General features: G+C 44.2%; 1 protein-coding gene across 4 annotated transcripts; it reads right to left on the minus strand.

The window, feature by feature from the left end:
- Positions 1-414: 414 nt before the first annotated feature.
- Positions 415-22,314, minus strand: LOC112255710 (atlastin-2). 4 transcript variants are annotated; one of them, XM_024428581.2, is made up of 15 exons: positions 22,069-22,314; positions 13,044-13,411; positions 7,189-7,332; positions 6,920-7,024; positions 6,680-6,730; positions 6,512-6,568; positions 6,305-6,397; positions 5,611-5,749; positions 5,287-5,414; positions 5,117-5,173; positions 4,927-4,998; positions 4,424-4,855; positions 2,242-2,256; positions 1,879-2,123; positions 1,535-1,655 (listed from the first exon to the last, which is right to left on the minus strand). In XM_024428581.2, exons 1-14 carry the CDS (start codon positions 22,145-22,147, stop codon positions 2,022-2,024), a joined length of 1,842 nt encoding a protein of 613 aa, XP_024284349.1. In that variant the 5' UTR covers positions 22,148-22,314; the 3' UTR covers positions 1,535-1,655; positions 1,879-2,021. The 4 variants fall into 4 exon arrangements, with proteins under 4 accessions (XP_042180622.1, XP_024284344.1, XP_024284337.1 ...); XM_042324688.1 differs by lacking the exons at positions 1,879-2,123; positions 2,242-2,256 and having other exon boundaries at positions 415-1,655; positions 13,044-13,405; XM_024428576.2 differs by lacking the exons at positions 1,879-2,123; positions 2,242-2,256 and having other exon boundaries at positions 415-1,655; positions 7,189-7,329; positions 22,069-22,308.
- Positions 22,315-23,378: the final 1,064 nt, after the last annotated feature.

A 23,378-nucleotide genomic window follows, 5' to 3' on the forward strand; every position in this document is an offset into this window, starting at 1 on the left:
AGAATCAGACACTAAAAGGAACAGTGGATTGAATTGTGAGGTCTATCGCAAACCAAAAGAAAAACCATAACTTTGGACTCCAAGGCACTGCATCTGTGCTAGAGTCATCACTACCGCCTGGAATCGAACCAGGGTCTATCGCAACCGGCCATGAGTGGAGTCCCATAGGGTGGCGCACAATTATCCCAGCGTCATCTTGGTTAGGGTTTGGCAATCCTTGTAAATAAGAATTTGTTCTTTACTTATCAATAAAACCAGTGTAAATTGGGTGTGAGGTAGGTCAAAAACAAAGCTCTACGATGGTAAACCTCACTTTGGTGTTGAACTTCCACAGCTTTCTACTTAGTGTATTGACAACGTCAACTGGAATGCTGTGAAATCTGCCTTTGTCCCAATAAACAAAAAGGAGTCATGAACAGTGTATTGATTTTAATCATTAAGGTCAATGTACTCATTATTGAAAAATAAATTACAGTGAATTTAAAATGCAAAAAGACATTCGGCCCACTCAAATTCCAGAAAGCGTTGTCCGAGGTGGAATTGAAGTGCTCTAGCCTCGAGTTTGTTTACATACTGGTATAGTAGAAATAATATACGCAATTTTACATGTAAGACCAATCACAAAACATTCCATAACAAGTCACTTGTAGGCCAATTTCTCCTCCCCCCCCACAAAAAAAGCCATAACACCAGAAAAATGTATATAAAGTTGCAATGTCAAAAACATCGTGCCTTATTTGTAAAACAAAAAAAGACTAAACTGGCACGTTCCTAGGCGAAACAGCTGTGGATGGAATTTGTACTAGGGTGTTGGCATAAATGATCAGTGCTGTATTAAGAGAAAAACATGCTAGATTTGCAATATCTTTGATCACTCCCACTATACTTGTGAGTTTTAGAAAAACAAAGTTAAATAGTCTGAATACTTCCCCGCTAACCAATAGCTTGAACTCTAGGACCTATTCTAGCACTATGCTATGTTGACCTAATACCATGCAGTGGGTAATACTGGTAGGTAGACACTAAAGCAAGTTCAGTACCTTAACAATGAGGCTCAAATGCTTCCTAAATCCACCACAGTTAAAAACCAAACAATATCAGAAGAGAGGGAGGAACAGACTGGCTTGGCTACAGTATATGACCATGCAGATAGTTCAGCTTGCTTCCAAAGGCACAGCGTCAGAGCTGCATTTCCCTGAATTTCCCTTGAAACCAAAGCAACTGCAATCAGTTTAATTACAGTATTAGAAACTAAAATCGGGCCAGCAAAACTGACAACTCTTCATAATTTAAAATCCTGGGTAGGGGTGGGGTTGCATCTACAAAATGGCACATTTGAGAAATGGGTCCAATTTTGGTAAAGGCAGGAGAAGACTGGCAACTCCACTTAACTCACTGATTGTCCACCTCCCAACAGAAGGGATCTGATAGAGAAGCCAGCAGTAATACAGGACACTACAGCAGACGAGGCTGGCTATACTTTGGTTTGCACAGTTCTAGGACTTAGCACACTAAGTGGGTGAGCGGATGGCAGGGAGGGGTCAGTGTGACTTGACGTGCTGCGTGACCTGTTCTGTCAGACTGGCTCTGATGGAGTTGACCACAGTCTGTCTAACGTTATCCTCCATATATTGCTCACTCAGAGGCTTCAACACCTGGAGAGGAGAGAGCACAGGGGGACATGACAATCAAAATCAATAGAAAAGAACATGACAATAAGGACAAAGGGATCGAAAGAAAGGAGCGAGAAAATATTTACCATCCAACATGCAGAACGAAAACAATGATTGTTTAAAACAAGAATTCAACTGAAAAAATATGAAGTGTCAAGATGATTTATGCTGTATTTACAATCAGAAGAGTAGGTAGAGTGCCAACCTGCGCTCTACATGTAGGGTGAACCAGGCAGACAGCATCCCTATAATTAAGACCAGCCCCATAGGCCACAAGGAATGACAAGAGCGGAATGCAGATGCATTTGGAAATAAAGAGCCAAGCAGCTAGCCAGAAAGGCTAGTTAGTCAGTCATTGTTGTTTGAGGATAGTCCCTTTCTCTGTGCTGCTGGTAGGAAAAAGCTCCATGTGATTTGACTCTTTGTCGACTCGAAGAGTTTGGAAAGCACCTGGAGACGGGAGGTAAGGAATTAGCAGAGAAGAGCAACGTCAGCAGAGACAACCAAACACAAAGAGTACACTGAACTGCACCAGGAACATGGGCAGGAAGGGAAACCGCCACCTCACCTTTCTGGAAGTCCTCTGTGAGGCAGAGAGGAGAGGGAGAGGGAGAGCAAGATCAGATTAAAGAAAACAGATCACCAGCTGATTGGACAGGGAAAGGGCAGGCTGAAGGCTGATTGGATAGTAAAGAAAGACAGTTAACCTCACATGCACAAGTATACTTAAATGTCTTTCTTGCAAGCTCTAAACCCAACAATGCAGTAACCAATAAAGTACAAAAAAACAAGTTAATAAAAACAAGTAGTAAGCCATAAAGTATTCAGACCCCATTTTTTCCCCACATTGTTACGATATAGCCTTATTCTAAAATTGATTAAATTGTCCCCCCCCCCAATCTACACACAGTACCCCATAATTACAAGGCAGAAACAGGTTTTGAATTTTAAGCAAATGTATTAAAAAAAAATGAAATCACATTTACTTAAGTACTTTGTAGAAGCACTGTTGGCAGCGATTACAGCCTTGAGTATGATGCTTCAAGCTTAGCACACCTGTATTTGGAGAGTTTCTTCCATTCTCTGCAGATCCTATCAAGCGCTGTCAGGTTGGATGGGAAGGCGCTGCACAGCTATTTTCAGTTCTTTCCAGAGACATTAGATCAGGTTCAAGTCCGGTTCTGTCTGGGCCACTCAAGGACATTCAGAAACTTGCCCTGAAGCCACTCCCGCGTTGTCTTGGCTGTATGCTTAGGTTCATTGTCCTGGTGGAAGGTGAACCGTTGACCCAGTCGGAGGTCCTGAGCACTCTGGAGCAGGTTTTCATCAAGGAACTCGCTGTACTTCGCGTCGTTCATTTTCCCTTTGATCCTGACTAGTCTCCCAGTCCCTGCCGCTGAAAAACATCCCCACAGCATGATGCTGCCACCACAGTTCCCCGTAGGGATGGTATTGGCCATGTGATGAGCAGTGCCTGGTTTCCTCGAGACGTGACACTTAGCATTAAGGGCAAAGAGTTAAATCTTGGTTTCATCAGAGCAGAGAATCTTTTTTCTCATGGTCAGAGTCCTTTAGGTGCCTTTTGGCAAACTCCCAGCAGGCTGTCATGTGCCTTTTACTCAGGAGTGGCTTCCGCCTGGCCACTACCATAAAAGGCTTGATTGTTGAGAGTGCTGCAGAGATAGGAAAAACTTCCAGAAGAACAACCATCTCCAGAGATGAGCTCTGTCAGAGTGACCATTGTGTTCTTGGTCACCTCTCTGACCAAGGCCCTTCTCCACCGATTGCTCAGTTTGGCTGGGCGGCCAGCTCTATTGGTGGTTCCAAACTTCCTCCATCATTCATAAATGGAAGCCACTGCGTTCTTAGGGACCTTCAATGCTGCAATGTTTTAGATCTGTGCCTCGACAATCCTGTCTCAGAGCTCTATGGACAATTTCACCGACCTCATGGCTTGGTTTTTGCACGGACATGCACTGCCAACTGTGGGACCTTAAATAGACAGGTGTGCCCCTTTCCAACTCATGTCCAATCAATTGAATTTACCACAGGTGGACTCTAATCAAGTCGTATAAACATTAAGGATGATCAATGGAAACAGGATTCACCTGAGCTCAATTTCAAGTCCCATAGCAAAGGGTCTGAATACTTATGTAAAGACTATTTTTAATATATTTTGTAAAAACTTCTAAACCTGTTTTTGCTTTGACATTATTGGGGTATTGTTTGTAGAGTGAGGATGTTTTATTTATTTTTAAAATTCATTTTATAATTAGGCTGCATTGTAACAAAAATCTGGAAAAAGTGAAGGGGTCTGAATACTTTCCGACTGCACACAGGGTCAGTTCCAATTCTATATTTACAATGTGCAGGGATACTGGACAGCTAGAGGTAGATATGTATAGGGGGGTGATGTGACAAGGCTAAACAGAGAGATGCAGTAGCATATATGATTGTATGGGAGTGTGTGTGTGTGCATGCGTAGAGTCCTGAATGTGTGAATAGAGACAGGGCAACAACAAAAATACAAGGGTCAACTCAGTCCATGTAGCCATTTTGTTAGCTAGATCGAGTTCGGGGCCAATGGGGAACTAGAGGGCCACTAGAAATCTGGAATCTGAGGTTAGGGAATCAACGTCAGACAGGGGAGACAACGAGGAATTCTGCAAAGTCACTCGTCCTAAATAAAAACACTTACAGTACTCTAATTCACTTATCCATACTTCTATCTTTAACATGAAATCACCCACCTGTTCCCAGAGTGTCTCTGCCAACAGGTCTATGATGGTGCCCACATCTCTGAACTCCCCTGAGTATTTTACATAGGCCCACATGCAGAGCATCATGAGGGCCACGCCCATGACCAGGTTGGCCAGCATGGCAATAGTGTTCATGCCGATGAAGCCGGTCAGCCCTGAGACGATGTAGGTGGCGAACATGACGACGAACAGCGTTGCAGGTGTGCGTGCGGCATAGAAGATGTTCTTGCCCTCGTTGTGCTTGTGGAAGTTGGAGTAGGCCTCATCCAGCTCACCCTCCAGCTGCTCCTGGTATTTCTTGCAGAAGTCCTCTCCGCCCATCTTCTTCACGGAGCGGAACTGACGCAACGAGCACTCCTTGACCTCCTCGTGGCAACGTTCCAGGTCTGCAGGGGCGATGTAGGGCTTGTCCCCTCCACACACCTACCAGCGAAACACATCAGTTCAGAAATCAAACAATATTACACCGACAAACTAGGGGTGAACAAACCTACCATCTCCATGCTTTTGCTGTACATGTCTTTTGCTCCAGCAACTGCTGTAAGGTTGTTGGCTTCAGCCGTTGCCTAGGTAACATGGAAGAAAATGTGAGCAAAGTCAAACGCTGAGGGTTTGAGCAGAACAAGAGACTCTACAGGCTTGCTCAAAACTATTAACATCAATGTTGAACAAACCAATACAGACCTGTAACATGGACTTGGGATGAGGAAGCTCCTCCCCTTGATAAATCTTTATATAGGCCTGGGAAATAAATGTAGCGAAATTAATTTGTTGTAAAGAGAAGACATTTTTAGAATACTTTCAGGCATTTCCAGTATTCCTGTCGCCATGGGAGAGGCAGAGCGCTTACTCACCTTAAAATACTCCACTAGATCTCTGCAGGTCACTTTCGCCCCTCCAATCTCCTTCTCCACCAGGTTCTCAGGAGCCAGCAGTAAGGGCACCAGATTGCCCAGCGCCTCCTTGAAGTCACCATCAATGTCTACACAAACACAGTCAGAAGCATCGTAAAGCCCAGAGCGGTCTCCTGCCGAGGTTAACTAAGCTTCCTCTCCACTTCAGTATTTCAGAAAAGGGTCAGGGAGTCACTGAGGATGGGATAATGTCAGGTGGATGGGATGTCATATGGACGGGGGTCAGGGGTGGAAAGGATAATTCTCTGTAGTGCAAGGCCTCACCTTTTAATCTTCCGTCAAACATGGGGTTGGTGGCCACCTTGAGGCCAGGGTGGGGCAGTAGGAAGCAACCGATGTTGGAGAAGCAGGAGTGGATATGTTTCCTCACGGTCTGCAGCTCCTCGTGCTGGTTCTGTTTCACCTGCAGAACCAATCGACACAGCTGTTACATAATATCCAAGACAGACACTGGTCTTCTGTCCAATGCTACCCCACAAGCGGCCGTTGGCCCAATTGGAACATGATACCAAACATAACACAAGTCAACGCTTCCATACACAAGGCTCAGCTGTTACATGCTACCCAATAAGACGGCTCAGCTGTTACATGCTACCCAATAAGACGGCTCAGCTGTTACATGCTACCCAATAAGACGGCTCAGCTGTTACATGCTACCCAATAAGACGGCTCAGCTGTTACATGCTACCCAACACATGGCATAAGGTGGTATGATAGCTACACTTCCAGATCCTCCTCTAAGGAGTGATACTGCAAGTCTCCTTCCATTCAGAGCTAAACTGAACAAAATTACTCATTACAATTCGTTCAAGATTTTGAATTCATACTAATTTTGTTCAAAACTGTAGTGGAAATTCCTCTCCTGAAAAGCCACACTGGACTAGATACTATGTTTAAATTTGGAGCAGCCCATTTTAAAATTCTCCTTCACAGGCCTCACTCTCGCATCCAGACATACCTGCAGTCTCTTCTCTAGAAAGCGGTTCCCTCCCTCCAGTCCATAGTTGTGTTCGTATGGATAGCTCCAGTCTCGGATCAGGAACATGAGTGACTGGAACACAAACACAGGGTTACTGAGAATCAGTGCTCAGAAAGGACAAATGTGATCATCAAAACTGTTGAGTATATTGAAGAAAGCATATCCATTTTCAGGACAGTAACATACCTGAAAGGGTTTAAGATAGATTTCCTCCAAAGCAAGCCGGCCGTATTCTGTGAAGAGCTAAACATATGGAGTAAAGACAATGGATGTTAGTCATCATAGCACCAACATTGTTTTCAAACACTAACAAATGTGTAACGTTCTTATTGAGGTGAGGAATGACAAACATACCTGGAGATGCTGAAGGTCATCCTCCTGAATATTCTGAGACAGGTTATACACCTGAAAACACAATAATACCATGAAATATATTTTGTACGTAAGCCAATTCATGACAACATACCATTTCAAATCAGCAACGAACAAATCAGGAACTCAACTGGCACAATGTGTGTGTGCGCACTCTTCTGGGTACATAATCAGTAAAACACTAATAACTCAGTCACAGGCAGGTCCATCCCATAGACTCACCTGTACAGAGCTGGTCATGGTGCTCAGGGCAAAAACTGTTGCACAGTCCTTTATGGTGGACTGGCTGTCAAAGGCTCCCTGTGTGTCCACTAACAGAACAGCAACCTGTCGAGGGTTAGGATACTGCAAGTCACCTTTAGATGATCAAGACATGATGGAAATCCACTTAAAGTACAGCCAATATGAGTTGCAGAGATGGACATAAGATCATAAACATATTAAGACTGTTCCTCTCAATTTCAATGGTTGTGTGTCAGAGTAAGGTTCACCTTGCTGCCATCTGGCTTGTTGACAACAAACACTTGACTCCAGACCTGGATCCCTGTGGTCTCCCTCTCACAGCCTCCTCTCCAGCTGAACCCTGTCAGAGGATCATCATCACCCCCCACCCACGAGTCTGACTGCTCCTGCTGCTGTTAGAGGACACCAAGAAAACAGTCATAGGTATAAACCTCAAATAGGTTATTGATTTGTGGGCAAGTGTATGTCATGTAGGTAGTGGTGAAAGCCCTACAGATTTATAAATAAAAAAGGAATTTAGTACATGCATTTGCAAATTACCACCGGAGGTCACTGTAGTATCATTCTTAGTACTAGTCCGCCTGAGATAGCGGGGTAATTTTACAGAATAGCCTGTGCTGAATGCAACATGTCAGACTCCGTTCAGTCTAGGCCACGTGCCAAACCCATTCCACGGAGGGCTGAGTGTCCACAGTCATCCCGTGTAATTTATTGATGAATTAAGTCCACTAATTATTAAAGAACTCCCCTCACCTTCACTTTAATAACTACCTACACGTACATATTACCTCGACACCTGTGCCCACGCACATTGACTCTGTACCGGTACCCCTTGTATATAGCCCCGCTATTGTTATTTACTGCTGCTCTTTGTTACAGTGCCTTGCGAAAGTATTCGGCCCCCTTGAACTTTGCGACCTTTTAGGCTTCAAACATAAAGATACATAACTGTATTTTTTTTGTGAAGAATCAACAACAAGTGGGACACAATCATGAAGTGGAACGACATTTATTGGATATTTCAAACTTTTTTAACAAATCAAAAACTGAAAAATTGTGCGTGCAAAATTATTCAGCCCCCTTAAGTTAATACTTTGTAGCGCCACCTTTTGCTGCGATTACAGCTGTAAGTCGCTTGGGGTATGTCTATCAGTTTTGCACATTGAGAGACTGAATTTTTTTCCCATTCCTCCTTGCAAAACAGCTCGAGCTCAGTGAGGTTGGATGGAGAGCATTTGTGAACAGCAGTTTTCAGTTCTTTCCACAGATTCTCGATTGGATTCAGGTCTGGACTTTGACTTGGCCATTCTAACACCTGGATATGTTTATTTTTGAACCATTCCATTGTAGATTTTGCTTTATGTTTTGGATCATTGTCTTGTTGGAAGACAAATCTCCGTCCCAGTCTCCGGTCTTTTGCAGACTCCATCAGGTTTTCTTCCAGAATGGTCCTGTATTTGGCTCCATCCATCTTCCCATCAATTTTAACCATCTTCCCTGTCCCTGCTGAAGAAAAGCAGGCCCAAACCATGATGCTGCCACCACCATGTTTGACAGTGGGGATGGTGTGTTCAGGGTGATGAGCTGTGTTGCTTTTACGCCAAACATAACGTTTTGCATTGTTGCCAAAAAGTTCAATTTTGGTTTCATCTGACCAGAGCACCTTCTTCCACATGTTTGGTGTGTCTCCCAGGTGGCTTGTGGCAAACTTTAAATGACACTTTTTATGGATATCTTTAAGAAATGGCTTTCTTGCCACTCTTCCATAAAGGCCAGATTTGTGCAATATACGACTGATTGTTGTCCTATGGACAGAGTCTCCCACCTCAGCTGTAGATCTCTGCAGTTCATCCAGAGTGATCATGGGCCTCTTGGCTGCATCTCTGATCAGTCTTCTCCTTGTATGAGCTGAAAGTTTAGAGGGACGGCCAGGTCTTGGTAGATTTGCAGTGGTCTGATACTCCTTCCATTTCAATATTATCGCTTGCACAGTGCTCCTTGGGATGTTTAAAGCTTGGGAAATCTTTTTGTATTCAAATCCGGCTTTAAACTTCTTCACAACAGTATCTCGGACCTGCCTGGTGTGTTCCTTGTTCTTCATGATGCTCTCTGCGCTTTTAACGGACCTCTGAGACTATCACAGTGCAGGTGCATTTATACGGCGACTTGATTACACAGGTGGATTGTATTTATCATCATTAGTCATTTAGATCAACATTGGATCATTCAGAGATCCTCACTGAACTTCTGGAGAGAGTTTGCTGCACTGAAAGTAAAGGGGCTGAATAATTTTGCACGCCCAATTTTTCAGTTTTTGATTTGTTAAAAAAGTTTGAAATATCCAATAAATGTCGTTCCACTTCATGATTGTGTCCCACTTGTTGTTGATTCTTCACAAAAAAAAATACAGTTTTATATCTTTATGTTTGAAGCCTGAAATATGGCAAAAGGTCGCAAAGTTCAAGGGGCCCGAATACTTTCGCAAGGCACTGTATTCTTACTTAAGGCATTTTCTTAACTACATTGTTGGTTAAGGGCTGGTATGTAAGCATTTCACGGTATGGTCTACACCGGATGTAGTCGGCGCATGTGATAACATTTGATTTGACCTGGTTGTCTAAGTCTTAAGTTTCTTGTGACTAATTATGTGACTTCTGAAGGTAATTGGTTGCACCAGATCTTATTTAACAAAGGGGGTGAATACATATTGCCGCACCACTTCTCCGTTTTTTATTTTTACCCCCTTTGTCCTCCCCAATTTCGTGGTATCCAATTGTTATTAGTTACTATCTTGCCTCATCACTACAACTCCCGTACGGGCTCGGGAGAGACGAAGGTCGAAAGCCATGCGTCCTCCGAAACACAACCCAACCAAACCGCACTGCTTCTTAACACAGCGCGCATCCAATCCGGAAGCGAGCCGCAACAATGTGCTAGCTCGTGCTTGGCCCACCTTGCTTGTTCTGCCCACTACTTAATTTGCTCCCACTGTGCTTAATTTGCTCACTGTAAACACAGATTAACCATCTTGGTTTAGTTACAAATATCTTCAGATATGAAAGATCAGGAAAACACACGCGCTTCCATATTTTTATAACTGGTACTGGGCTACTTTCAGACAAGTCGTGCGGCTTCTGGGCACCCATGCAAAAAACTAGGTTAAACTGATTTTTGTATTATGCTAATTAGAAGTGCATCACTAAACTAAGGATCCTGGGACTAAACACCTCCCTCTGCAACTGGATCCTGGACTTCCTGATGGGCCACCCCAGGTGGTGAGGGTAGGTAGCAACGCATCTGCCATGCTGATCCTCAACACTGGAGCTCCCCAGGGGTGCGTGCTCAGTCGCCTCCTGTACTCCCTGTTCACCCACGACTGCATGGCCAGGCACGACTGAAACACCATCATTCAATTTGCAGACGACACATCAATGGTAGGCCTGATCAGACAACGACCAGACTATAGGAGGAAGTCAGACCTGGCCGTGTGGTGCCAGAATAACAACCTATCCCTCAATGTAACCAAGACTAACCAGGAGATGATTGTGGACTACAGGAAAAGGAGGACTGAGCACGCCCCCAATCTCGTCGACGGAGCCGTTGTGGAGTAGGTTGAGAGCTTCAAGTTCCTCGGTGTCCACATCAACAAACTAGACTGGTACAAACACACCAAGACAGTCGTGAAGAGGGCATGACAAAACCTATTCCTCCTCAGGAGACTGAAAATATTTGGCATGGGTCCTGAGATCCTCAAACGGTTCTACAGCTGCAACATCGAGAACACTGGTTGCATCACTGCCTGGTACAGCAATTGCTCGGCCTCTGACCGTAAGGCACTACAGAGGGTAGTGCGTACAGCCCAGAACATCACTGGGGCTAAGCTGCCTGCCATCCAGGACCTCGACACCAGGCCATGTCAGAAGAAGGCCCTAAAAATGGTCAAGACTGTTCTCTCTACTACCGCATGGCAAGCAGTACCCGAGTGCCAAGTCTATGACAAAACGGCTTCTCAACAGTTTACCCCCAAGCCATAAGACTCCCGAACTGGTAATCAAATGCCTACCCGGATTATTTGCATTGTGTACCCCCCCGTGATTTCCACAGGACTGCAGATATTGATGCGAGGGTTAAAAAGAGATCCTACAGTGCAATTAAACAAGGATATTACAGTGTGTGCAAGAGCAGACTTTAGATAACAAGCTTTAGTTCTATTGTCTCTCGGTCTCCTCCCTCTGTGTATGTCAACCAGTCCAGTCAGTCAATCTAACTGCCACACACACGGAAGAGCAGACTCTCTCCAGCAGGAAACGTGAGTGGAATGGAGTGTTCAAATTCTAGGCCGTAAAAAGCACAGATGTGCAGACACCAGGAGGAAATTAAATGATTAATATAAAGGTTATAACCTGCTGGAGAATAACATGGGGGACACTCAATGATCTCTGCAGTTCTTTCAGGTCATTCTGGACTGGAACTAGTGCAACACAGAGCAATCCTGAAAACCTGACCCTGGATGAGATTGAGTGCATCGTCGTCTCAAAGAAACAATAAGCAATCACTGCTCTTCTGAGCCCACTGTGAGCCGTTTTTTTCAGACTTTACTTCTGTCCTCAGCTCAGTCAGTGTCTCAGACTTGAGATGAACAGACCCAGGCAGGCAGGGAATCTAGCAGGAGTCTACAGTGACATTGAGTGCGAGGCAGCTTCAAATAAAGTGTTTTGTCACATGTACTGAATACAACTAGTGTACCGTGAAATGCTTACTTACAAGCCCTTAACCAACAATGCTGTTTTTAAAAAATGGTCAAGAATTTTTTTATTAAATAAACTATCAATATGCAGGGGTACTGGTTAGTCAAGATCATTTGTACATGTTGGTATGTGTAAATTGGATAAATAATTAACAGTGAGTAACAGCTTGTCTGTCGGACTGCCAGATGAAGCGTGACGCATCAAAACAGAGAACGCACTTCCACTGCTACAGAGTCCACTGTCAGGGAGCATTACACCACTCCAGCCGGAGCTTGGCATTGTGCATGGTGATTTTAGACTTGTGTGCAGCTGCTCGGCCATGGAACCCCCATTTCATGAAGCTCCCGACAAAGTTATTGTGCTGAAGTTGCTTCCAGAGGCCGTTTGAAACTCTGTAGTCAGTGCGGCAACCAAGGACAACTGATTTTTACGTGCTACGCACTTCAGCACTCGGTGGTCTACCACTTTGCGGCTGAGCCGTTGTTGCTCCTAAATATGCACTTCCAGTTGACCGGGGCAGCTCTAGCAGGGCAGAAATTTGGCATCCTATGACAGTGCCACCTGAAAGTCAGTGAGCTTGCCAATATTTTTCAATGTCTATGAAGATTGCATGGCTATGTGCTCAATTTTATACACCTGTCAGCAACGCATGTGGCTGAAATAGCCAAACCCACTAATTTAAAAAGGGGTGTCCACATCCATTTTTATGTATAGTGTGTGTGAAATGACATGAAGATAGCGATAATCTAGCAGTCTAGGAATGGAAGATGTATTTTGTGGGAAGTGAAGAGCCTGAAGGAATTTCACCACTAAATTAATCCCAATGGATTTTTTATTTATAATATCCATGTAGAGCCATTAGCTGACTTTCCGTTTACAGCGGTTTTATAAACCCCTAGATGGACATTATGTGCAGCAGACAATAAGGTGTGTAAGTGTCTCATTAATCTGGGAATACAGGACTCTAATAAAGGGTTTATTCAGGATCTCCAAACTTCTTTACAAATGTTAGTATTGAACCGACAACCGAGAGATGACCCTGAAAAGGTGAGCAGCGTTACATAACACGTTTTAATTCACACTACCCTCGGGGTTATGTTAATGACTTGAAAATAGATTGTCTTTTCACTGTGAACTATGGTTAAAAGCACTTGCTAGCAGCATCAACAAAGTTGTTAAATTGGTCCTTGCTTAACAAAATCTTCAACCGGATCTACCCTGAGTTTATTTAGCCTAATCTAGAAGTAGGGCCAGAGTTTTTTTCCAGGTCAGGTCACATGGTCAGAAATATCAGTATTCTATATAAATACAGTGAATTGTATGTACTGTAGGTATAAGTGTGAACCTGGTTATACCTGGTTGAGCATGTATCGGAGCATGAAGTCCAGCAGGAAGGACTTGCCCTTGCGGAAGGCCCCGGTGACAGACACCACCACCACATTGAGGTCTCTGACATCCTCCTGCAGTAGGAGCTTCTCCAGGGCCTCAGTGTCCAGCTCAAATTTGTGGTCGTCCTCGTGGGCCAGGACTATCTGGATGGGCCGAGCCTTCTCGGCCAACCTCACCACAGGCTCCTCTTCAATTGGCTGCTCCTTAACATGACTCAGCTCTGGGGCCTGTTCCCACTCGTCTGTTTCGCTCTCAGCCTCTGCCCGAGGCGCTATCCTGGAATGAGGCCTCCGATCTGGCAGGGACAAAGGAACATCCTCCACACCACCTGCACCTGACAGAACAGGACACACAGGTTTCATGCTGTTAAGAGCAGGGAGAGGTCAACAGTGCACATGGCGTAGTTTAAACTTTACACATCACAAGGAAAGGTTTCAGAGAGAAGTGTAGTCTGTCCTCAAAAAAAGTTAGTCATTAGTCTTATCTTAGAGGATTTCAGCATCTGAACTTCAAATCACCAAGACACTTTCCATATTATTGAACATTCCATGGCAATTCCTGGCCATGGTATTTATTGCATGCTGCCAGTACAATGCCACAGGCCTGCACTGCACACACTTGGGTATTAGGAAACGTATTGGCGAAAGGGAGCCAAAAGCCAGGGGTATTGTGAGATGAATGTACTAGGCCTTCATATTTGGCCCCGTGTCTATAGCACCTACACTACGCAGTATATTTTATGTATCAAGGCTATGACCTCAGGGAGATCAAGTCACAAAAGGAAAGCATTTCAAACAGCTTTCAGTTTTACCTTTTAATATTTCCCGGAAAGGGTGTCTAATGGAAGGCATTCCCTTTCTAGAAACGTGTGGGAATCGCTCTACATCAGAGACGTCACTTTATCACAGTAGACAAACACCTAAACCAACACCCTGGGAACTGGTATGACAGGTAATTGGGACTGCTAGTGCTCATGCAAACAAGCATCCTACAACTGCCATCGCAATTAGACAAAACAAATAAAAACACCAAGCAAGACTCCAAGGAAAACAGCAATCTGCCCATTGACATTTTCCTCAGAGCTGACAGTCTTACAAGACGTGTGTGATTTGAACACGAAGAAAAACCATCATACCTAATAACAACCCCATCCAAAGCTCAGAGTGAGGATTTGGTGTAAGGCAGGTTTGAACGCTGGGTGCTGGGCTGTCCTCTGCCGAACAGCAGTGGGCTGACTGGGAACTATGGCTGATGCCAGGAGAGGGTTTGCCGAACAGAAGGTATGAGAGAACAGGACAGTATTCTGCAGAGCATTCTCCAGAGCAGAGCTTACACCGAAGAGGCATCCTGCTGATTCTGGTATAATGACTGTCTCGTCTGCCAACAGACAGCATTCACTGTGGGTTTGAGACCACTAGATAAACAACGCTGTACAAAAAAACACAAAAAAAAGACACTAAAATCACACCAAACAATAAGCCAGAGACTAAGTGGTTTTATGAATGTATTCTACAGCTAGACAGACATCCATATCACAGAGTTGTTTTTTTAGCCTCAGTGACAGTAAAGCTGAATTTATATACAAACAAGTCAGGACAAAAGCTCCAGCTCCTGACACCTCAGTATTTCCACACATGGGCAGACAAGCAATTAACACCAGTCTGATTAATAATCACCTGCAACACATGCAGAGTAGCATGATAGCGGGTCAGGATGAGAAATAGAAGACTCGCTGGGAGAATCGGGTAAGGCCATCTAACTTGTTGCCAGACTGCTCTGAACTTAATTCACATATAAAACGACAGTACTTAACATCCCGCGTCAGCCCAGCTTAAAAGGATAACCCAAACATACACCTCTCTTAGCCCAATATTGGAATAAAGGACCCTAACGTTACTCCAAGGACCCAACATATTCTGTTTAAAGGGTGAATTGGCTATGGAAGACAAAAACAGCCAAATTCGCCATCTAAAATGTGAATTATTCTCAATTGCTGTAAGGTTCTAGAAACAAATCCCTCTACACTCATATCACAACAAAATAATTTCACAAATGAAAAGTACAGTTTTAGCAGATGCAGCCAACAGTATTTTTCAGTGACCACACGTCTGTGGTGTGTCTTCGGTTTACACACAGGTGTTCAGAAAAGCAGATCGCCAATTAGCACAGGTAGTCCACCGATTTCCTTCTGTTTTCCCTAAACAAGCACTGTAACATGGAAATATGGCCATGTGGGTATCCTAACCCTATAAAGTTATGTATCAATATAACCTTAACATTATGTCTCACCGATATGAAAGAGGTTATTATGCTTCCAAAACCGTACCCCAAATGATGCCTGTTAATGTTTAGACCGAGCGTCGCAGCTCTTAACAAAACTCCCCCCTATAGAAGATGCCTTCGTCCAATGACTTGAGTAATGTAACCGAGTCATGATCAAGGATTAGGCCCCTCTATGCATCTATCAAGGCAGTGGAATAAGTAGCTTTAGTCAGCAGAATGAAGTGCCAATGCTGTTATAAGAGATAGACAAAACATTCACTACTCTACAGGGACTGGGCGGTTGAGAATTCCTATAGGGCTGATGGGAAGAAACCATTTACTGCGAGTGCTGCCGAGGGAAGCTAGAGGTTAGGCTAATACACAGTCCAATCCCTCTACCTTTGAGCAAACTGAGACGTATCCAAAAATGTGCAGGCTTATCATTACATTTATCTTTCCACAGTTCTCTCCTGTTGCATCGTATCAGCCCTGATCAGGGTCTATTGGCAGGCCATGTATGCAGGCAGTGGAGGTCTACATCTCAGTTCAGTATCTGAAACAGCTCTCTCCCCATTACTACATCTGAAGCCTTGAGAAGCCATGACAACACACTTAGCCACGTGTCTGTGGGAATTTTCTTCAGAGGAAAGGAACATTTAATACAACGCAAAACCCCAGTCCCACTCTCCTTTTAGGCGACACTGTGGACTGGTGCCAACTCCAGGAGACTACTCCCTCTCTGGACCGGAGTCAAGGAAGGTAAATGCTCAATTGCATTCTTGTTTTATTTTTTTTATGAATAATCTATCATATCCCTCATTTGCACAAAATACTTACTTTCCAACACGCAATACAATATTTCAACCACTAGTAGATGTGCATACGCATGGTCTAAAGTTTGCGGTGAGGTGAGCACATTCTCACTTCAAGTTAAATTGTTATAAAAGCCAACTTTTGCATGAAAACTGGTGCATGCACATTTTGGGCTATATTTTATACATACACACAGCTTATAAAATGAAGCTCCTGTAACCCAAGGACAAAGTGCAACCCCAGTGAGTGTTAACTATTGCCACAAACAAAGCCAGCTGTATTTTGCACTTATACAAGTGGCATGTGTCACAAGGCTAAAAGGATTTAAGAGACACACATTACTGAAATGTCAAATAATTTGGGTTCTCTTCAGAATCTTCCATTTTCCTGTTGACTGATTTCTGTACACATCAACATTGGTACACAAATAATTGTGCCAGATTGTGACTGCTGTTCAGTGAGAAAGATGTTAGGTAGGGTTGAAAGGAATTTTCCCCATGTGTAACCAATAGATTAGAACAGCTGAGAAAATGTAGTTAAGGCTACACATCTATCAAGTTACAAGAGTTGACAGCCGTTACACCTGAGGGGGAGAGAAAATGCATCTGATGTTTTCTCCTTGCTTCAATCAAGGAATCTGATGCAAGGACACAGAATGGGCATGCAAAACCAGAGGAGCAAAGATTTTCCTTTTCTATAAATTAAGCCTAATTTGGTGACCAGTTAACATTAGGCCTAGTTGAACTGGGTTTCAGTTGCACTGCAAGACGACTAAAGTCGTCACTGGCTATTTCAAGAGGGGAACATTAGAGTCAAAGAAAAGCCAGAGGGTCCCTAACTTTACACAAATAACTTAAGAATGCCTGGTTGTCTAAATCAAAAAGGAGTTCAAACTAATAACACCCCACATTTAATATCCCAAACAGCAGAGTTAAAAACTAGAAAATGTTAGCTAGCAAGAAAAGAGAGCTTGTTGTGCCAAGCTAGCCTGAAGAGGGATGTCAATTGTTTTCAATTAGACCATGACAGCAAATGCCGTTGAGGCTGGCGGTAAATGCAGTCAGACGCAAAGGTAGATGGGACTTGCCGCCAGAGCTTAAATATTTCAACTTTTGCTGTAGCTTGTTTTCTACTGGATGTTGATTTGCACTGTGTTTACTGAAATCACCATAGCAGCGCATAGCGTCGTGCCACCACCATCTTCCTTGTCCTGTTATGTCGACTGGTAGGAAGTTTTTGCGGCCCTTGTCTAAAAGCAGCATCATGCTCTCAGATCTCAAATGTTATTAGCCAATGCCAGTCACGTGATCGGGTCATTCTCACAGGCGTCACAGCTTCGAAGTAGGCTAATAGTAAAGACCGACACGTCGGTGATGCAACGGCGTGCGTCCTTATCGATTTCCGAGGCACATATTGAAGACAGAAGAACTGTCCACATTTACTTTGTCAGCAAACAAGAGGAATGAACAGTAAAAGCAGCAGCCTATGTCAGTCTACTATCCTCACATAGAATAGGTCAACTTTTGTACTTAGTATATTGTTCTATTCAAGAAATAAATATTCCAAACAGACTCTGGGACAGATCCCAAAATAATACAACAATAGTATACAAAAAATAAGAATGTTTAAAAGCAATGAGGCTGATGCAACAGATAAAAGCATTTAGCTTAAAATAAAATAAAAATACATTACAAGGGCAGCAATGCACACGGCTGGCTAAGCGTGAAGGTTCCAAAACTGGCGGGGAAACACCGTTCTCCAATGCAACAACTGTTTCATGAGAGATGAAAATATCATTTCTAAATGTTAAAAATGGGAAGATCTAAAGATGCAACTACCATGGGTTGTCCATATGACTAGGAGTGTGTCTTTGGCTGCTGGACAATGAAAGAATGTTGAGAACATGAGAAATACTGGCGTCAATGGTATGAGGAAGTGTTCAAATAATCCTATTAACATGCCTGTGGTCGGAACACAGCCGTATATATCCCTCCCCAAGCAGACACATCGATGGCTCTGAACGAACTTTATTTAACTCTCTGCAAACTGGAAACGATTTATCCGGAGGCTGCATTCATTGTAGCTGGGGATTTTAACAAGGCTAATCTGAAAACAAGACTCCCTAAATTTTATCAGCATATCGATTGCGCAACCAGGGGTGGAAAGACCCTGGATCATTGTTACTCTAACTTCCGCGACGCATATAAGGCCCTGCCCCGCCCCCCTTTCGGAAAAGCTGACCACGACTCCATTTTGTTGATCCCTGCCTACAGACAGAAACTAAAAACAAGAAGCTCCCACGCTGAGGTCTGTTCAACGCTGGTCCGACCAAGCTGACTCCACACTCCAAGACTGCTTCCATCACGTGGACTGGTGAGATGTTTCGTATTGCGTCAGACAACAACATTGACGAATACGCTGATACTGTGTGCGAGTTCATTAGAACGTGCGTTGAAGATGTCGTTCCCATAGCAACGATTAAAACATTCCCTAACCAGAAACCGTGGATTGATGGCAGCATTCGTGTGAAACTGAAGGCACGAACCACTGCTTTTAATCAGGGCAAGGTGTCTGGTAACATGGCTGAATACAAACAGTGCAGCTATTCCCTCCGCAAGGCTATCAAACAAGCTAAGCGCCAGTACAGAGACAAAGTAGAATCTCAATACAACGGCTCAGACACAAGAGGTATGTGGCAGGGTCTACAGTCAATCACGGACTACAGGAAGAAACCCAGCCCAGTCACGGACCAGGATGTCTTGCTCCCAGGCAGACTAAATAACTTTTGCCCGCTTTGAGGACAATACAGTGCCACTGACACGGCCTGCAACGGAAACATGCGGTCTCTCCTTCACTGCAGCCGAAGTGAGTAAGACATTTAAACGTGTTAACCCTCGCAAGGCTGCAGGCCCAGACGGCATCCCCAGCCGCGCCCTCAGAGCATGCGCAGACCAGCTGGCCGGTGTGTTTACGGACATATTCAATCAATCCCTATACCAGTCTGCTGTTCCCACATGCTTCAAGAGGGCCACCATTGTTCCTGTTCCCAAGAAAGCTAAGGTAACTGAGCTAAACGACTACCGCCCGTAGCACTCACATCAGTCATCATGAAGTGCTTTGAGAGACTAGTCAAGGACCATATCACCTCCACCCTACCTGACACCCTTGACCCACTCCAATTTGCTTACCGCCCAAATAGGTCCACAGACGATGCAATCTCAACCACACTGCACACTGCCCTAACCCATCTGGACAAGAGGAATACCTATGTGAGAATGCTGTTCATCGACTACAGCTCGGCATTCAACACCATAGTACCCTCCAAGCTCGTCATCAAGCTCGAGACCCTGGGTCTCGACCCCGCCCTGTGCAACTGGGTACTGGACTTCCTGACGGGCCGCCCCCAGGTGGTGAGGGTAGGCAACAACATCTCCTCCCCGCTGATCCTCAACACTGGGGCCCCACAAGGGTGCGTTCTGAGCCCTCTCCTGTACTCCCTGTTCACCCACGACTGCGTGGCCATGCACGCCTCCAACTCAATCATCAAGTTTGCGGACGACACAACAGTGGTAGGCTTGATTACCAACAACGACGAGACGGCCTACAGGGAGGAGGTGAGGGCCCTCGGAGTGTGGTGTCAGGAAAATAACCTCACACTCAACGTCAACAAAACTAAGGAGATGATTGTGGACTTCAGGAAACAGCAGAGGGAACACCCCCCATCCACATCGATGGAACAGTAGTGGAGAGGGTAGCAAGTTTTAAGTTCCTCGGCATACACATCACAGACAAACTGAATTGGTCCACTCACACAGACAGCATCGTGAGGAAGGCGCAGCAGCGCCTCTTCAACCTCAGGAGGCTGAAGAAATTCGGCTTGTCACCAAAAGCACTCACAAACTTCTACAGATGCACAATCGAGAGCATCCTGGCGGGCTGTATCACCGCCTGGTATGGCAACTGCACCGCCCTCAACCGTAAGGCTCTCCAGAGGGTAGTGAGGTCTGCACAACGCATCACCGGGGGCAAACTACCTGCCCTCCAGGACACCTACACCACCCGATGCTACAGGAAGGCCATAAAGATCATCAAGGACATCAACCACCCGAGCCACTGCCTGTTCACCCCGCTGCCATCCAGAAGGCGAGGTCAGTACAGGTGCATCAAAGCTGGGACCGAGAGACTGAAAAACAGCTTCTATCTCAAGGCCATCAGACTGTTAAACAGCCACCACTAACATTGAGTGGCTACTGCCAACACACTGTCAATGACACTGACTCTACTCCAGCCACTTTAATCATGGGAATCGATGGGAAATGATGTAAATATATCACTAGCCACTTTAAACAATGCTACCTTATATAATGTTACTTACCCTACATTGTTCATCTCATATGCATACGTTGATACTGTACTCTATATCATCGACTGCATCCTTATGTAATACATGTATCACTAGCCACTTTAACTATGCCACTTGGTTTACATACTTATCTCATATGTATATACTGTACTCGATATCATCTACTGTATCTTGCCTATGCTGCTCTGTACCATCACTCATTCATATATCCTTATGTACATATTCTTTATCCCCTTACACTGTGTATGACAGTAGTTTTTTTTGGAATTGTTAGTTAGATTACTTGCTCGTTATTACTGCATTGTCGGAACTAGAAGCACAAGCATTTCGCTACACTCGCATTAACATCTGCTAACCATGTGTATGTGACAAATAAAATTTGATTTGATTTGAAACACAGTAAGACATACCTCAATAAAAACATCCAAGTTTTATACAATTACGTTTCAATAGTGTAAACATTTTGACTCTAGGGCGCAACAGGCACTACTGTTCCTCTCCTATCTGAACAAACAGTGCCTCGAGTATGACATAATCAAGTGGTCACCAACCTGTGTAAAGAGGACTTTTGCAGTCAAAAAGCAAACAGATCTACCATTCAACATTTTTTTAAAAAACATGAATCTAATTAACAGTTCAGTTCTGTGCAGCATGCAGGCCTAATACATTATCACAGCATATTGGCTATATGCCTGGCAATATCGTTCTTCTCAGATCATATTTCAAATCTCAAGCTATGATAACAAAATCGATCAGTTGGTGTAGCACTTGCAATGCACAGCTGAGTATAAATTGAAATAATTTTTTATTATACTGGTCTGATGGTACCTGCATCGGATGGTCATGGTGCTTTTCAAGAAAAACTAGGTTAAAAATATTTTAATAAAATCAGTGATGTTCAGGTCGGAAAGTCGGGGCGTGTGTAGGTGTAACTGGGAAAGAAGTGTAGTTCATCAACTGGAGGCACACAGGGGTATGTTTCTGCTACATTAATTGTATATTGTTATCCTACTGATATGAAAGATACGGGCAGTATATTTTGAAAACGGCTTTGCAAGTGATGATTGACGTTTATAAACGTTGAACCCCAGCGAAACTAACCGTTGAAAACCCTATGGAGAAAACGGTTTTCGAGAGGGCTTGCTGCAAGGAAACTGTTAGTGACAACTGGTTCGATAACGTTACATTATTTAGCCAACACATGTCCCTACAACCATAGATGCATGTCAATTACAACTCTCGTATGAAATGCAAAAAGTACCCCAATGTCTGGGGCTGAACCACGGAACAGCGGGCAACACGCGCAGTCTGAAATGACGGACCAGGCCAGGTGAGGTGAGTGACGGCTGGTCTGCACAAGCGGGGACGAAATAGCTAGCCAGTTAAGCTACACAATACACCTTTCACTGGCCGGGTCCCTGAAAAGTAAAAACATAGCTTGGCTACTGGAGGTTGCGACACTCAGGAGAAGCAACGCCAAACGAGGTAGATTTCAGTTCGTCAGTCTCAAGCACATATCCAACTCCATATTTCCTTGTTATATAAAACGTTACCTTCGTCAAAGACGTGTCTTTTGTGGTTTTGTTCGAAATGATTCCTCTTACTCAGCCCGCTCAATCTCACCTCCGCCATCTTGTCCTGTTTAAATTGAAATAGTCACACGTAGCTGACGTCAAAGAACCCAGTTTCGCTGCTTTCTTTTAGGAAGTTCACGTTGCCTGATGGTTATCCGCTGGGTCCTAAGAAAGATCCAGTGCAGTACACCATCAGTGGCTGATGTCCAATCAGTGTTTTAAAGTAACTAAGTAAAAATACTTTGAAGTACTACTTAAGTCGTTTTTGGGGGTATCTGTACTTGACTTTACTATTTATATTTTAACTAGGTCTAATTTTACTCCACTACATCCCTAAAGAAAGGGAACCGTGGTGGATTGGCTATTTGGGGCGGCAGGGTAGCCTAGTGGTTAGAGCGTTTGACTAGTAACCGGACGGTTGCAAGTTCAAACGCTGACAAGGTACAAATCTGTCGTTCTGCCCCTGAACAGGCCGTTAACCCACTGTTCCTAGGCTGTCATTGAAAATAAGATTTTGTTCTTCACTGACTTGCCTGGTTAACTAAAGGTAAATAATAATAATATTTACTACAAACCCTTGAATGAGTAGGTACGTTTGACTGGTACAAAACTCAGCAAAAAAGAAACTTCCTCTCACTGTCAACTGTGTTTCTTTTCAGCAAACTTAACATGTGTAAATATTTGTATGAACATAACAAGATTCAACAACCGAGACATAAACTGAACAAGTTCCACAGACATGTGACTAACAGGAATTGAATAATGTGTCCCTGAACAAAAGGGGGGTCAAAATCAGAAGTAACAGTCAGTATCTGGTGTGGTCACCAGCTGCATTAAATACTGCAGTGCATCTCCTCCTCATGTACTGCACCAGATTTGCCAGTTCTTATTGTGTAGCTTAACTGGCTAGCTATTTCGTCCCCGCTTGTACCCCACTCTTCCACCAAGGCACCTGCAAGTTCCCAGACATTTCTGGGGGGAAAGCAAGACTGATGCAGATCCTTTTTTTTTTTTGCTTTCTGTCTCACCCTCCGACCCAACATGTCCCAGTATAATGCTAATTTCTTCGACGATGAATGCAAATCCGACCATCACCCCGGTGAGACAAAACCGCGACTCGTCAGTGAAGAGCACTTTTTGCCAGTCCTGTCTGGTCCAGTGACAGTGGGTTTGTGCCCATAGGCGATGTTGTTGCCGGTGATGTCTGGTGAGGACTTGCCTTACAAAAGGCCTACGAGCCCTCAGTCCAGCCTCTCTCAGCCTATTGTGGACAGTCTGAGCACTGATGG

This window comes from Oncorhynchus tshawytscha, linkage group LG01, assembly GCF_018296145.1.
Source record: "Oncorhynchus tshawytscha isolate Ot180627B linkage group LG01, Otsh_v2.0, whole genome shotgun sequence".
Classification (NCBI taxonomy): Eukaryota; Metazoa; Chordata; class Actinopteri; order Salmoniformes; family Salmonidae; genus Oncorhynchus; species Oncorhynchus tshawytscha.